This window comes from Folsomia candida, unplaced genomic scaffold (genome assembly GCF_002217175.1).
Source record: "Folsomia candida strain VU population unplaced genomic scaffold, ASM221717v1 Fcan01_Sc011, whole genome shotgun sequence".
Classification (NCBI taxonomy): domain Eukaryota; kingdom Metazoa; phylum Arthropoda; class Collembola; order Entomobryomorpha; family Isotomidae; genus Folsomia; species Folsomia candida.
In genome coordinates, this window is record NW_019091203.1 from 4,270,479 (window position 1) to 4,286,354 (window position 15,876).

The 15,876-nt window shown below is 40.7% G+C and overlaps 1 protein-coding gene across 1 annotated transcript; it reads left to right on the forward strand.

Moving 5' to 3' along the window:
* Window positions 1-5,098: 5,098 nt before the first annotated feature.
* Window positions 5,099-10,308, forward strand: LOC110854889. The gene is made up of 5 exons (XM_022103318.2): window positions 5,099-5,598; window positions 6,789-6,976; window positions 7,680-7,899; window positions 9,192-9,521; window positions 9,841-10,308. The coding sequence occupies exons 1-5, from the start codon at window positions 5,244-5,246 to the stop codon at window positions 10,059-10,061; spliced, it is 1,314 nt and encodes a 437-aa protein (XP_021959010.1). The 5' UTR covers window positions 5,099-5,243; the 3' UTR covers window positions 10,062-10,308.
* The last annotated feature ends 5,568 nt before the right edge of the window (window positions 10,309-15,876 follow it).

Below are 15,876 nucleotides of genomic sequence, written 5' to 3' on the forward strand. Positions count from 1 at the left end.
ATGCATGTGATCGGACTTTATTAACACCCTTTATTTCGCATCATTTTGTGTTACCGATTGTTAGATATCAACTGTGCTATTTATTTACTAAAAAATTCGATTCGGTTTGTTCAATACCAATGGTGCGCCTAACATATTCAATCATTGTCAAGGGGGTTTTTAAGTAGCATCAATTCATGCAAAAAACTCGTTAACAGACAGACGGACAGACAGACGGACAGACAGACGGACGGACATGAGGAATTCAATAGCTCTCGTGCTACGCAGGGCGAGCTAATAAAACTTATAAATGTGTACCGAAAGGAAGTATACATATGTACATAATTTTGAAAACTTTGAAAAAATTGTATGGTTCTTTCCCCCGACATTCTGCCAGGGTTCGGAAAACCCCGGGGTTTTTCTAGAAAAACCCAACCCCGCGGGTTTTTCCGGGGTTTTTGTGGGTTTTTGGGTTTTTGTGGGTTTTTGTGGGTTTTTGTAGATTTTGGGGCAGGTTGAACCAAAATTCTTTAAATTATATACTAGATAAAAAGTAATTTAATATACGATTTTGACATGCAATTTTAAGGGTTATCATTGAGTTGGACTGTTGAATCGAAAATGCATATTTCGCATGCAAACTTGGAAATATGCAATTAAACTTGGGAATTGAAGTCGCACATGAAAATTCTCAAAATTTCATGATGAATCCGTCAATTTAATTAGCATTGATTTAAGTTGTAGTTTAAGGGATTTTGTTTCAATCTGTCCCAAAATCTTACAAAAACCCCGGAAAACCCCACATAAACCCGCAAAAACCCCATTAAGCATTAGGGTTTTTCCGGAGATTTGATACCCCAAAAACCCACAAAAACCCCAAAAACCCCGGGTAGCGAACCCTGCATTCTGCATCATTGGTGCGTAGGGCATCCCTTCGCCAATTATTTATTTTAAAATTTACATATTTTAGTGTCAAAGGTGCAGAATTATCAGGTGCAGAACAAATAGAACAGAATTCTCACATGATTTTTGGGGGAAATATATGGCCCAATTGTTACGCATCATTTTGAATAACCAATTGCTCGGTACTAACGATGCTACTTATTTCAAAATTATAGTCCTATCTCGATCTATTTGCTGAATTAACTTGCACCATTTGCGTCAACGATTGTTTGATACCAGTGCTACTCAGTCCTGTAACAAAGGACCAGGGACTTATTAATTAGCATAATTTGATGCAAAAAAACTCGTGAACAGACAGACAGACAGACGGACAAGAGGAATTCAATAGCTCCTGTGCTACGCAGGGTAAGTTAAAAAAGAAACTCGTAAGATTTTGCAATTTTGAGTTAAAATTTTGGACTCGTCATAGTCTACTTAATAATATACTGACTATTTACTATTTTTATTTAGCTGAAGAGCGAGAAAGTTGTCATCTTCTGCGTCCTACTTTTGGGATTTTCCTTGAGGGCGGACTAAGCACTTTCCTGGAAATCTCTTATAAAAAAGGGAATGGAGGTCCTTTTCACTGGGGCGGTCGTCGCTGGGGTTGACGCGAGTCTGGACGCTAATAAACCGGATGGGAAACAACTGGTGGTGTACCCCGCGCCGTTTCAGCCGCAGCCACAGCCAAACCATGATGAGAGGGGCCTGGGTTTAACACTGTTCATAACTGGTTCATTTATTACCTGCATAGGAATAATAGGATTAATGTGCAGTTTTCTTTTCAAGTGCATTAAGTGTAAACAAGTTCGACACAATAATCCAATCAACATTGAATCGGGAAATATGGCTTAAATCTATAACTATTTAGCTATACATTACATTTCATTTACAATTTATACAGAAATATTTTATTCACATTCTAATGGAAATTTAATTACTTATTTAATTTAGACAACTTATATTATGTCAAACATTTTCTTACTCATGCAATTATGAACTCACTTAACAAAATCGTTAAAGTAGAACTCACTTTAAAATATTAGTATTTTTAATTAAATATTAATTATTTTATTTTATTTATATCACTCAAATTATTATTATGTAACTCTATGGGCCTCGGCCTGGAAGGGTTTAGGATTTAAATAAAAATACATAAAATACAAAAATACAGACTATTTGCATAATTTGTTTCCTAATTTAAGCCTCGCTGACATTCACGGACTTTAACGGTGAGGTGTCAACGACCCATGATATAAGACTTACGGAGGAGAGTAGACTTGTCAGAATATGAGAAAATCGCATTGCACGTGCTAAAAATTTTTGAAAACTGGATTTTTTTTGCAGGCCACAGCCGTAAGCAATAATTTGCAAACCACGTGCCCGGTAATCGTATTTGTGTTCCCATTTCACCTAAAAACAATTATGAGGTGTCATCGACCCATGTTATAAGATCTAGGGAGGAGATTAAGTTTAGCAGAATTCGAGAAAATCGAATTGCTCGAGCCGGAAATTTTTGGAAACTTGATTTTTATTGCATGCCACGGACGTAAGTAATAATTTGCAAACAACGTGCCTGGGAATCGTATTTGTGTTCCCATTTCACCTAAAAACAACTTTTTGGAGGTCAATATTTGGTTCAATATAAAGTAGGTTTTATTCTCTTACCAGTCCTAGATACATGCATCGAGTTTATGTGTTTTTAATTCTTCCGGGTTTACTTGCAATCAAATGGCAATAAATAGCCTACCCGCAACTTCTTGTTGAGACTATGCCCATTTTAGACGTACCCATGAACGAGCTGGTCCTACTTGTATTTGTCAACAACAAAATTACAAATATTCAGCAGTATTGGAGAGGTTCGATTCTACTAGGATGATCTCTAATTTTGCGCGCCCGACACGTTTCCAGAAGTTTTGGTGCAATAGATCGTTGAGCTTAATCCTGGTACAGGCTACTAGCTCCATGCATGCATTTTACGTTCTGTCCATTCATCGGGGTGTACGTACAGTCAAACTAGTCAAAAATATACCCATCGATGTGCGGCACTAATGTGTTAATGAAAGTTTCAAAATTATATTTTTTAAGGCCACACATTTGGGAAAGCATGCCCCCAAAAAGGGAAATCTTAGTGAGGCTTGATGCAACTATCAATATTAAATCAATTTTCCGTAGCAGAATTTACAACACCGCTCTCAATATTATTTTATAAGACTGAAAATAGTGTTGAGAGCAGCGATGCAAATCCTGCCCCGGAAAATTTATTTAATATTGATAGTTGCATCAAGCCTCACTAAGATTTCCCTTTTTGGGGGCATGTTTATTTAATACTTGTAATTGAGTTATCTTTAGATGTTGTTTCCAATGGCATTTAAGTTTTTGCAACTGCATAATTTTTATCCATTTTTCAGTTTTTAAAATTGAATATCTATGTCATTTATTAACCGATTTTTATCATATTTATATAAAAATATGCACAATAAGCATCTCTAAAATGTTTGCAACTAATATCTGACATATTATACTCCGGAAATTAACTAAAAATCAAAAGGTGTTTCCAAGAGCACATTTTTGCTTATAACACGCGTGAAAATCCAAAATTTGCTAAACCGGTTCGCAGGTCGTTTCTAAATACCGTAACAATGATCTGTGCAAAATTTCATGCAAATCGGTTGAGAAATGACTGAGATATCGCAGGTGGTCACTTTTTTGGGGTAGGGGTAAATGCATACTTAGCAAATTTTTTTCGTTGTTAGGTGTTTGCCTCACTAAGAAAAATGTTCGAGAGAACGTTTGAAGTGCAACCTATGTATGCTATGAATCGCATTAAGCTATCGGATATAATAGCTTAGAAAAAGGTGCTACGAGTTGTAACATGCTATGATTTGTATGTCTGCTATGAATTGCATCTGTTATGAATATCATGCCATCAGGGTATTCCGACCCCGGGTTTTACTGGGTTGGGGTTTTGGGGTTTTACTAGGTTTTACTGGGTCGCAAATCAGTAAAACCCAGCGGGTTTTACTATGTTAAAGGGGTTTTACTCGGGTTTTACTGGGTTTTACTCGGGTTTTACTAAGTTTTATCTAAAATACAAACAGATAAACCCATAGAATCAGTTTGCTGGTGCATATCTAACTCGAATTAAGTACTCCGATTAATATTCCGTAAATTTATATATTTATTTTGAATTTTTATTTATGATCTAAAAATAATAATTTTCAGCTTAACTTGGAGTTTGATCAAATTCGTGTTTTTTTGTGTTCCTGGCATTTTAAATTGAAGTTTTTTGATAACTCTTAATAAAATTCATTAAGTTAACAAATTGACGTAACATTGTAAGTTATATTAGTTCACCCCAAACATTGAGTAAAACCCAGTAAAACCCAGTAAAACCCCAAAACCCAGTAAAACCCAGTAAAACCCCGGGGTAGTTGTTTTCAGAGTAAAACCCCGGGTTGTTCCGAACCCTGCATGCCATGAACCGTCTTTTACCCAAATTTATCGATATCGCATGCTTTGAAACGCCACGTGGAACCCGTGCACCCCACTAGCAAGGAGAAGATTTATTCCTGCGACAAACGCGAGTATACGAGTAACTCCATGCGCAAGTTAGCAAACAACAAACGACGTAAGTAGGCTATAAAGCCGAATGGTACTTTTGTGCTAGGAAATTCATCCCTTTTGATGCGTTGGTCAGCCATTTCGGCTCCAGTAATACCCTAGAGAGGTACTAATCCGTACAATACCCACTTAAAAATAAAGTTTTCCTTCTAATAAGTGAATGCATTCGTAATTCTATTTTAAGTAAACGATACTAAATACAGAGTAGCATTAAATGGTAAAGTTGAGTGTGGTAACAATACAGATTTCCTAATATGGAATTCAGACTACATTCACTTCTCAATGTGACAACTTTATTATACGTAGAATAAGACCCATATTTCTGTTAACATGCATTGTACCCAATATCCCTATTATTGTCTGTCCCTTGCCCGTCTGTATCTGCATACATGTGTAAATAGGGAAGTATGTATGTGTGTACATACACGCAAACAGATATATATTTGTACATATGTATATGGGTTTCTAGACACATACAGATACCCGAAACACAACCCAACTAAAAATAGTCCCTCATTTCTTCTGAACCCAAAGCATAAGCGTATATATCTCTCGAACTTACTCATTCACCATTTCTCTCCAGACCTCATCTTATTTACACATTTGTTCCCAAGCACATACACAAACCTTGAACTAAATACTTACATTTTTACAAAAAAATAATATAATTTAACATCTGTTTCACCCAGTTTATCGCCATGAGTTCGACCATCTTGCAAGACATGTGTGCCATTTACTCGCCAACCTTACACTTAACTATTGCTCAAACCATGTACTACAATAAGTTGGCGGTAGCCCTTATCATAACAGCAATCTCTATTCCTCCATTGGTGCGACTCACTGACACTTTTATGAATTACGCGAACGCTCGGAATGGAGTATTGATTCCGCTGGGTGAAAATAATAACGCTGGAGATCAGAATACTTACATTGTTAAGAGTGGAGTACATTTGTTAGTGTCATATGCATTATTTTTTGGTTTAATGGGTCTCGTCATGCATGTTTGGATTGAGTTTGATGAGTGCTGGCGAGCTGAACTGGGCGAAGTTAAAGGTATGTAATAGTTTTGCATGCATGGGGCCATGGGGGTAATTATGGAATTTTTACCATGGACCACAAACAAATTGAATGCACCGCTTTTACATGGACCATTGGCCCACTTATTTCGAGCTATGGGTCTGGAGTAGCTATGTACAATTTAAAATGCTTAATCTGATGAATAGATTTTACATGTCTGTATTTATTTAAGGTGCACTGGGATAATGAGTTGATTCTTCAAATTTGATTTTGTATCTGATTCTGCCCCTGTTCAATTTCTTTACTTGTAAATTTCTTAAATCAATTGTAGCACTGTAAATACATGAAGTTTGAGATAAGTGGAACTTTTGATAATAAAATCAAGGATAAATACACTTTTGTAAAACTATCTTTTGATAAATAATTTGGGGAAATATTAGTTAATTTACCGTAAAACCTCTATTTATAGCCGGGGCTAAAATCCAAATCTGGGGGTCACGGACCCGGCTAAAATTAGAGACCGGCTATAATTAGAGACGCGGTTAAATTTTGTTGCTCCAAAAATTTTAGATGTTACAAAATCAAATATAATTCATTTTGACTCAATTTGAGTTTTCTAATTTAGCAAGATAAGCCATAAGTAACCCATTCACTTTTAATCTACATCTTGAAACGAAGTTTAGCAGGTTTTTTAAATTTTCTGTCATGCTTATATCCATTATTAACCTGAAATTAATAGGAAAAAATTAGTAGTTCAACTTATTCGTTGATTGGCATAATGTGCAACATTTTTCTTTAATGGACTATGAACAGGGACACAGCGGACAAGACAGGTCATAATCAGAGACCCGGCCATAATTGGGGACCCGGCTATAATTAGAGACTCGGCTAAAATTTTGAAATCTTGGTCTCTAGACCCGGCTATATTTGGAGACCGGCTATAATTAGAAGAGGGCTATAAATAGAGGTTTTACGGTATTTACCATTTCTTCACAATAAATTTGTAGAGTTCGCTTTAATGCCTCATCCAAGGCTACGTTAAGTAAAGTAAAGTTGTGCTCTAATTACATAATATGTACATATGTACGTACATAGATTGGAAAACGGCTTTGTTTAACCGGTTTATAAATTTTATTAGAGGTTGTGTGTGAAGAAATGACTCCAATTTAAAACTTGAACATGTGTAATTATTCATTTTACTAATTGTAAGTTTTTAATTTTTGTAGAAAACCAATCTTGGAGCTTCACGAAGGAACTTCCCGTCTCGATCCATTCTGTCATTCTCCTTTTGAACATGACCACAATAACGGAATGGAAAATTCTTCCAAATAATGCTAGCATGACACCACAACACGAATTTCTAAACTCATTTCTACAATCGACGGACACAAATCTTGAAATATTTGAAAATTTCGTAAGAAATTCTTAATATTCACCAGACATAAATGGTGTTGCCGATCATACATAAACTTCCCGTAAATGCACCAGCCATTAACTTTTGCAAATTTTTATGGAGGCACATTTTTAGAACTATTTTTAGACTCCCACAAACACTTGCGATGAAATGGTATAATCTTTTTTACAAAAGTTGTAATTTTTTTATTCTTTTGTACCCGAATTGTTGAGATTGAGTGGTACACATTTCAATTCTTGGCCCTTTGAACAATCCACTCCCAAAAATTTAAATTTCCAATTTTATGAGTTCATTACAATGTATTTATGTCATAGATATACGAATATAAATCCAACTGGGAGTCAAGTTGGTGAGTAGCTACACTCTTAGAAATAGGGTTACGATTATAACCAAAAAGTAAGCGTACATATGTGACTCTACCGCCGTGGTTATAAACTTGTCACAAACTAGTTATAAATTTAACTCTGGCGACAATTTAATACCAAGTGGATGAAACTTTGTAATTAGCCGGAGACAATTGTAACCACTCGATGACAAATTTATAACCACGGCGGTAGAATCACATACATTTACTTTTTGGTTATAATCGGAACCCTATTTCTAAGAGTGTATCTTGCATTTAAGAAGACCAACCAAATCACAACTCATTGGCAACACTAACCATAATTTAGTGACCTAACATTACTTTATTTATACAATTCAGGCATTCGTTTCTGACCCTCCCGTTCCCCTATCCTGTACAAAATTCGACAGCTGGACACAATTCAGTAATGAAGCGGCCGGAATGACAATATGCAAGCGAAGTGATACAATGGAAAGTGCAGAAATGGATGCCTATGTGAACAAAGTGATGTCAATAGTGTTCGGCCCAACGCCTTTGGATAATTGGACACAATTGATCAATGGAGCCACCTTGAGTCAAGGTAAGGTTTCATAATTTTTAGTACCGAAAAAGTCGACTCGGCCGAGCACCGAGTACTCGGTTATATTTTTGCCGAGTACTCTTTTCTGCTCGTTTGCCGAGCACCGAGCAAAGCTCGGCAATCGAGTACCGAGCAAGGCTCGGCCACCGAGTAAATTGTCAAAAAGATCATCAAAAAAATCATTGTTTACATAATATTTAATTACCAATGCCTTTATTTTGAGAACTGGTGGACGGAATCACGTGAAGCTTCTGATTCTTCTTCATGTTCCAACATTACAATTAAAGTTGACTACCGGATAGAATTAACAAATTTCACGGGTGTATTTTTCAAGTTAGTTTGATTTTGATTGCAAAAACCACATGGATAGTTTGAACTGCGCGGTGTAACTACCGGGTAAAGTGGTACTGGATGCATATAAAAATTTAAGAAATACTCGGACGAGCACGCAAAAAAACTCGGCCGAGTCCGAGTAGTGAGAACACGGCCAAAACCTGCCGAGTACTCAGCAGCGCCGAGTACTCGGTGCATATCTAAATTTTATATATACACTCTTAAAAATATTGAAGGTATTCATTATTTCTTAATATCCTCAAAATTATTCGCTTCGTATAACAAATTTTGTACTCGTCATAAGATTTTGTTATCGAAAATCTCGTTAGTAACAATGGAACCTTTTTTCAAGCTGCACCTGGATCGACTAGCGAGTTATGTCAAAAAAATCAAGCTAAAAATTAGGAGTCACGTGGCACTAATCTTTCCGTTGAAGAAAAATATTGGCGGTAAAGTTCAAATTTTTAATAAATTTTCTCTCCCTTTTCCTCCACGAGGCGAAAATCCAAATCGTGGGTACTTTGACCCCAATATTTGTCTTCAAATTATGGCCATTCAACAAAATGATAAGCGCCATGTGTTTCTTGATTTTTTGACATAACTCGCTAGTCAATCGCGGTGTAGCATGAAAAAAGGTTCCATGGTAAGCTTACTATTTTTACGAAACTTGACCGTATTTGACCCATTTCTTCTCCTTCCTGTATTGTTTGCCAAGAAATAATTAATACCCTCTTTGTTACCTATTGGAAGAGTAAATTAACTCTAAATTCTAAATCAAGCCAACTATGTATACGTACTAAATCTAGAGGAATAGTAACTTCATTAAGAGTAAATTTTACTCTGGATTTACAATAGTTTAATTAATATAGAATTTATTCAAAAGGATTATTTCTAACCGTGAATAACAATAAAAATCCTTATACTACATACATAACTTACAAACTTCAAACAATCCACAGAATTCAGCACGTTGGACCAACTTTTCTACAAGTACGCCATACCATGTTTCCTAATACTGGGATCCATCGAGTTAATATTGTATCGCCATTTAAAAAAGATGGAAACCGAAGTGGTTTATGTTATCCTGGAACTGCGCATGCGCCTTGAGGATGACGAACCCCTAAGTGAGGATACCCACCGATTCGTACAGCATCACGAGCGCTGTATTCAAATTCACAAGAGTAATTGGATACAGGGCGTGACACTATTGGTCTGCCTGGGAATACTTATACTACAGCTGGCCGAAATTTATAGGGTGCTGTGGGAAAATGAGGCCATTGAAGGGAGCGGTAAGTTTCTGGCAAGAATATTTTATACACTCGGTAACTAAGTTATTACCAGGCGGAGTATCTATGTGACTCTACCGCAAGGTAATTTATTTATTATTGAGTGGTAGACATTTTGTTACCAAACCGGTAATAAACCTGGTCGCGAAATTTGAAAATATTACCAGTTGGTAACTAATTTTCTACGACTCAATAATAAATAAATTACCATGCGGTAGGGTCACATAGATACTCCGCCTGGTAATAACTTAGTTACCGGGTTTCTTAGTGTGTACTTAATATGTAAGTGTTCTAAAATAACATTAAATATTTTCGAATGCAGAGAACGACGATTTACCGTACGAGCACGGTCAGAGATTCAGAGACGAATTTTATGTCCCTCTTGATCCCGTGACATTTCTTCGATTTAGAACGATAACAACTTTTAATTGGACACTTCCTCCGGCAGGTCAAGAAGCCCATTATCTTGAGCAAACTGAAGAGTCGGCCAAGGTAGCAAGTTTTCTGGAGTTGCGCCTTGACCCAGCGCTTTTTGAGGAGTAATGTGATAAATTTTGAACGTGAACAGGACAAAACAGTTGTACGTACTACGTAATCTCACTAAAAGATTGGTTTAACTAAGGAACCCAAAATTTCGATTTTCGTCATTTTGTTAACAGTGTTTCGACTTTCTTTAAGTGGTAGTTGTGGAATTATAATATCCTAATATAATTTATCTTATCACGACATTATAATAGATCTTAACGTTTTGTTACTGCGTTTTAATAAAGTTATATGATAAATTTTTTTATTAGCCACCAGGTTGTAGGGAAATGAATGCGAAACTCTGTCCTACGGAGGCTCCGCCACTAACATGTGAACGTTTTTGACCTTCAATTACTGGTTGAACGGCTTGGAGTTTAGGTCCCGAACATTTTTTATGTGAAAGCCCTTTTCTCGAGCTACAAGTCGGCATCGGCGATTTCAACTTCTGTACACTGATTTGACCATGGCGAAGTCAACTTTAGACCACTCGTCTCCCATAACTTTCCAAACTCCGTCAAAAGTTTTTCGGTGGCGGAGAAAAGATTTTGTTTCAGATATCCAAAGCCGAATAAATCCATTGGACTTACATAGAGTGACTTAACAGGCATTTCACTATTTTGGATGATTGTTATCCTGAATATCCTGAAGCTTTCAGGTCCTTGGCGTAATCCTGGGTCAAAAGGGCGGTGTGTGATGACGCTGCGCCGTGATGAACTATCACTTTTTTTGTGTCCTTACCATATGGTTTTGGGACATGAATCTCCAAAAGCGGTTTTAAAACAACGTCAATGAAGTACTTCGTAGTTACCTTCACTTTTTGTGGAACTTTGATAAGTAGGAGGACACCACGACCAGATAATGCACCAACCACCATGAACTTGTTGCAAAAGTTTTCCGTGTGCGGGATGGTCAATCTTCTGGAATTATTTTCTTCTTTGGTTGTATAGTAAATTTTTCTATGACCGTTGGTATCTTTAAAGAAAATAATTCTTCATCCAACGACACTAAAAAGTCACTTTTATCTTTTGTCAGGTAATTTATATAAAATTTTTTGGAGGTCAGACGACGATTTTGTTTATGCTTCTCAGTCAGCTGATGGACTCGGATTTTTCTTCTTTTTTGCTTCTGCAAAATTTTAATTGCTCGTCGCACACTAGTCTATGACACTTTGGTTAGACGTGCCACTGCTCTCTGGGGTGGTGAGTTGCCCTTAGAGGTCAGTAGGTCAATTTTCTTAAGCACGGGCCGAATTAGCACTTTACGGACTCGGGTTTGAGGCATGATGGTTGTCCTTTGGTACGAGCTTGTCGTTGTTGACCTTCGTTTATCAGTACCTTATGTATCCCTGTTTTCGAAACTTGTTGTCCTTGAATTTTGAAGTGGTTAATTATGTCTGTGTACGAAAAATTAAGTTTGGAAAGTGTTTTTATGGTACCCTCTTACTCTAAGGTCAATGGTAGGGTCATTTTTGAATCTAGAGAGCTAATTTTTTGCTCAGCCCTTGTCAATAATCATATGTCGCTATGCTCAAAATTTGGAACCGAAACTCCAACCCGTTTTGGAGCAATTCAAGAGTGACCGCGTTCACGTGTTAGTAGCGGATCCTGTATAACATTTAGCACATGAAATTTGCTTCACCTTCTGATGTCCCTTATCATAAAACATTAACGCATAGTAGTTATTTATTATTGGTTGTACGGGTTTGAACTTTATAATTTCAACAAAATCGGAATGTTACACTTCAAATAATCGCTCCTCCCATCCGTACTATCGGGACACTGAAAGGGACATGTTGATGCTATGATATTAAAAGTTAAACGTAATTTATTATTGTTCTTTCCATGTTCATTTTACATACATTTATTTCGAAAAAGCTAAACGACCAGCGCCGTACATAAATTTCCCTATCTGAATATTTAAAAAAATTCCTCTAATTGTTGTCGTCCTAAAGATAAAATACCTCATCCAGCTCTCGTCCTGCTGGCAGAGATCCTAAAATCGCGGCCACATTTCCGCGTTGAACTGCAATACTAATTCTTTGGATGAGAAAATTCGTTGCCCTCTTCTCGTCCGTGAGGGCTGTGATCCTTGTCCCTATTTCTTTGATAAGGGACAGGCCCTCCTTGCCCCATACTCCAGTTGTTTCAACGGCTACGGGAACAAAGAGGAATCTGTCCAGAAGGTACCTTTTTGTCTTCCTGTCCTCCGCCCTCTCGGCTGCCGCACCAGGATGAACACAGGTTTGGGGGAGGTAAGACGGTGCAAAAGTGTCGACACACGTCCCATACCAGGGGCCGCCCTCTTGCCCATGGAACCAATGTCAGTCCGTCAGGGCGCTTCCCGTCTGGCCGGGAACAACCGGCTGGCTCTTTAATGGTGGGGGCTCCGGCGGAACGAAGAGCTCTCCAAATCACGTCATTTGCTGCGGCATGGCGGGAATGACGCCCCGCACTACTTTTGCAGCTCAGGCCATGGTAGCCTTTTGATGTGACCATAGCTCCGCATGGACATTTATGGGAGTGGCAGACGTCGCATCCAAGACGGAGGGCACAAGCGATGCGAAACGTCTCATTTGGGAGTAGCGTCCCAAGTTGTGGCGAAGGTACGGCATTGAGCCACGCCCCCACATGCGGTTGTCCCATGGCAAGGAGACGAGCTTTATCCTCTGGAGTAGATGGTCTATTTCTGAGGTGGTTGATAGCGGCCTCTTGCTGAGGCACCTCCCACGAGGCCTGAAAACGTCTAACTTCCGGCCGGGGAAATTCTGCGGGTCCCATTGGATTCCATCGCTCTTCTCCTTCTTGCAATGCGGTGTCGGTGCCATGGAGGTATGGCGGGAGTAGGCGTTCTACAAGGGGGAGGACACTGTAAGCGGACGCGAGAAAACACGGAATCGCCACGTCTACAGCGTGAGCCATCGCCGACGGGAAGGGAGGACTGAAGCCAAGATTGCGGGGAAAGTGAGCAGTTGAGGATCCCCTCCATTGACTCCTTGAGTTTGGCGTCATACAGGGTGAGGGCGTCGAATCTCCGCCAAGTCGGGGCACACCGCAAAAAATAAATAAGGCGGGGTGTAGAGATGGACGCCCGAAGGAGGAAAAACGCAGAGTGGGAGGAGAGTTCAAGGAGTCGGGCGCCCAGTTTGGCAAGTTGGTCGGTCTTTGTCCCCACCACCGACTCGATGGCCTCGTCAGTAAGCGGGGCGCCAAGCAGGACGGCGGTTGCGGGGGATATCTCCTGTATCCCTGGCGCCGCCTGTCGGAACCGCTCCAAAATTTTAGAGCGGGTATGGTCGTCCGCTCCAAGCACACCAACCTCACATTTCGCGGTATTGAGAAGAAGCCCGACGTCCGCTCCCATGCGAACAATTGTATCTAATGCCTCGAGAACTTTTTCTGGAGTGTCCGCTAGAGTGGCATCATCCAAGTACCACAGATTCAGCTCAGTTTCGATAGCAAGGATGATGGGCTGGACGACCAGGGCGAAAAGTGCGGGACCTATCGGATCTCCTTGTTGGGCCCCGCGGCGGGAGGAGATGGGTGTGTCCCCATAAAATAGTTGAGATGGGGAGGAGTAAGCCTGCGATAAAAAACTGAACATTGAGGGGAACCTTTGAAGAATAATGCTAAGAATCGTGTCCCGCCGAATCTCATTAAAAGCATTTGAGAAATCCAATTTCAAGAAGGCCTTGGCTGTTGTGTGCTTGTGGCCCCAGTAAATGCGGGCCGCATGTGCCGCTGCTTCTGCTCCTCCCTTTGTCCCCACCCCCAGCTGATGTGGTGCGAGGTATTCCGTCAGGCGGGACGACATCCTGGTAACAGCAATTTTAGAAGCCAGACGTCGCCACATATTTCCAACCGCCACGGGCCGAATTCCACCCGTCTTCTTCTTTAGGGCGGTGAGGGAAGCCCCGTAGAAAATGGGGCAGAAAGAGACCGGTACACTCCCTCTGAGAACAACATTTATAAAATTAAGCAGGGCGTCGATTAGATTAGTCCCTGCTTCTCCTTGTTCTACCGCGACAATATCTTTCAAAATTTGTGGGCGGAGGGAGTCCAGACCTCCCGCCGATCCTGGCGGGAAGCTTGCGATGGCTGTAGTGACCTCAAGCACCTCCACCGCTGCTGGTTCCACTGAATTCTTTGGCGGTACGGGATAATTTGTAGGCTCCGGATGTGGCGGGTGCTTGGCGATTAGCGCATCAATCGTTTCCTGGGTCATGGGGGCATTCGTGTCATCTGAGCAGGCCAGTCGAATTGCTCCCCGGACATCGCCATCTGCCAACTTGGCCTCAACTTTTTTGGCGACACTCTCAATCACTCGAGGGGGCTTGGCGGGAGGTCGTTTTTGTCGTGGCGGGGGGCGGTCTGGTCCACTAGCCACCTAGCAACCCGTGACTTGACCCATGTTGTCAAATTCTTCACCTTATCGGTCTTCTGGGGGACAGGAAGACACGCATAGGGGAACAGAAAGAGCTTTCCCCATACTTCTTCGGTGTTGGCAGTGGTCACCTCCTCTAAGACCTTAGTGAGGGCCCGAGCAACTTCTTTTCTGGCCCCTTTTGGTACTCTTCGTAGTGTGGGTGTGGTCATCTTGAGGCGAGAAAGGACTTCCCCCCAATCCTGCGACATTGTCTCCGAGGCTGGCGAATCCATCCACCGCATTCCCTCAAAAAACGTGTGAGCGTCTGCCCCAGTCTTTCGACGACTCATGACATTGGGGAATAACTCCTTTATGTATTTCCCGAGGGTGGTCTCGACGACTCCACCCTCTCCGGATTGGTGAACGAAAAGTGCATAGCGGGCGAATATATCCGACTTCCTTAGTTTTGAGTTCTGGTCCGGGATTAGGGAGTCCTGAATCCATCGACGCGCTGAGGCGAAAGTGTCTCTCTTTGTCACGCCAGGAGATGATGGCGACACCGACGAACGGCGGCGTGCTGGGGCAGAGAGAATTGATGTGTCCAACGGTGCTGGGCCGTCATTCACATAAATAGGAGGCCCGGGAGGAACCATTTCACTCGCAGACTCGCCATTCACAATCGCTGAGAAGACCGGGCCGATGAGCGATTTTCGTGGTCTGCCTCTTGGACGTGATGACACTGACGTCGCGTCCCCCGAAGGTTGTGACTCGTTGTCGGGTGGGTCACCCGAAATCCCGTCACGTGATGACATGTAGACCTGTAGCGAACCCTGAGCGCGAAGAGAGACCAATTGGACTCACGCAGGGACCCAAAAAAAAATATTAGTATATTGGGCTCCTTTTAAAACGTTGCATCACACAAAAAAGGAACGGAAGGAAAAACTTTCTTGCCTTATTTAGGCACTTAAAGTGCGTGAGGATAGCCAACCCCGCAGGTCACGGTCATTCACAACTCCGCGCCGTGCCCTGGGGATGCAGGGACTACCCTCCTTCACTAACAGAGTAGTGGAACCCTCCGCAATGAAATTAGGCACTGGTGACGGAAGAGACAAACGAGTTCACTCGAGAAAATAGGGGCGGAAGTCCAGTCAAAGAAGCCGAAAATCCGGTAAGGCCTACAAGGTCACCAGGGTGAGCGAATTTACCCCAACTTTCACTATCACTACTTCAGAGGGCCGAATGGGGAAGCAGTAGTCCAGTTTTTAGAAGTGGGGGTGGTCGGTAACTTTTAAAACTTTGACACAAAAATTATATTCCACGAGAGCAGAAAAAAGACGTGCCTTCTCTTCTCCAGCCTCCCTCCTCCTCTTTAAAGTTAAACTGCAAATACATATGAATTTTTGAGAATATAAGTAATCGTACATGCGTGGCAAAAGCAGCTCAAAATTGGCTTATTCCATGCGTTGCTATC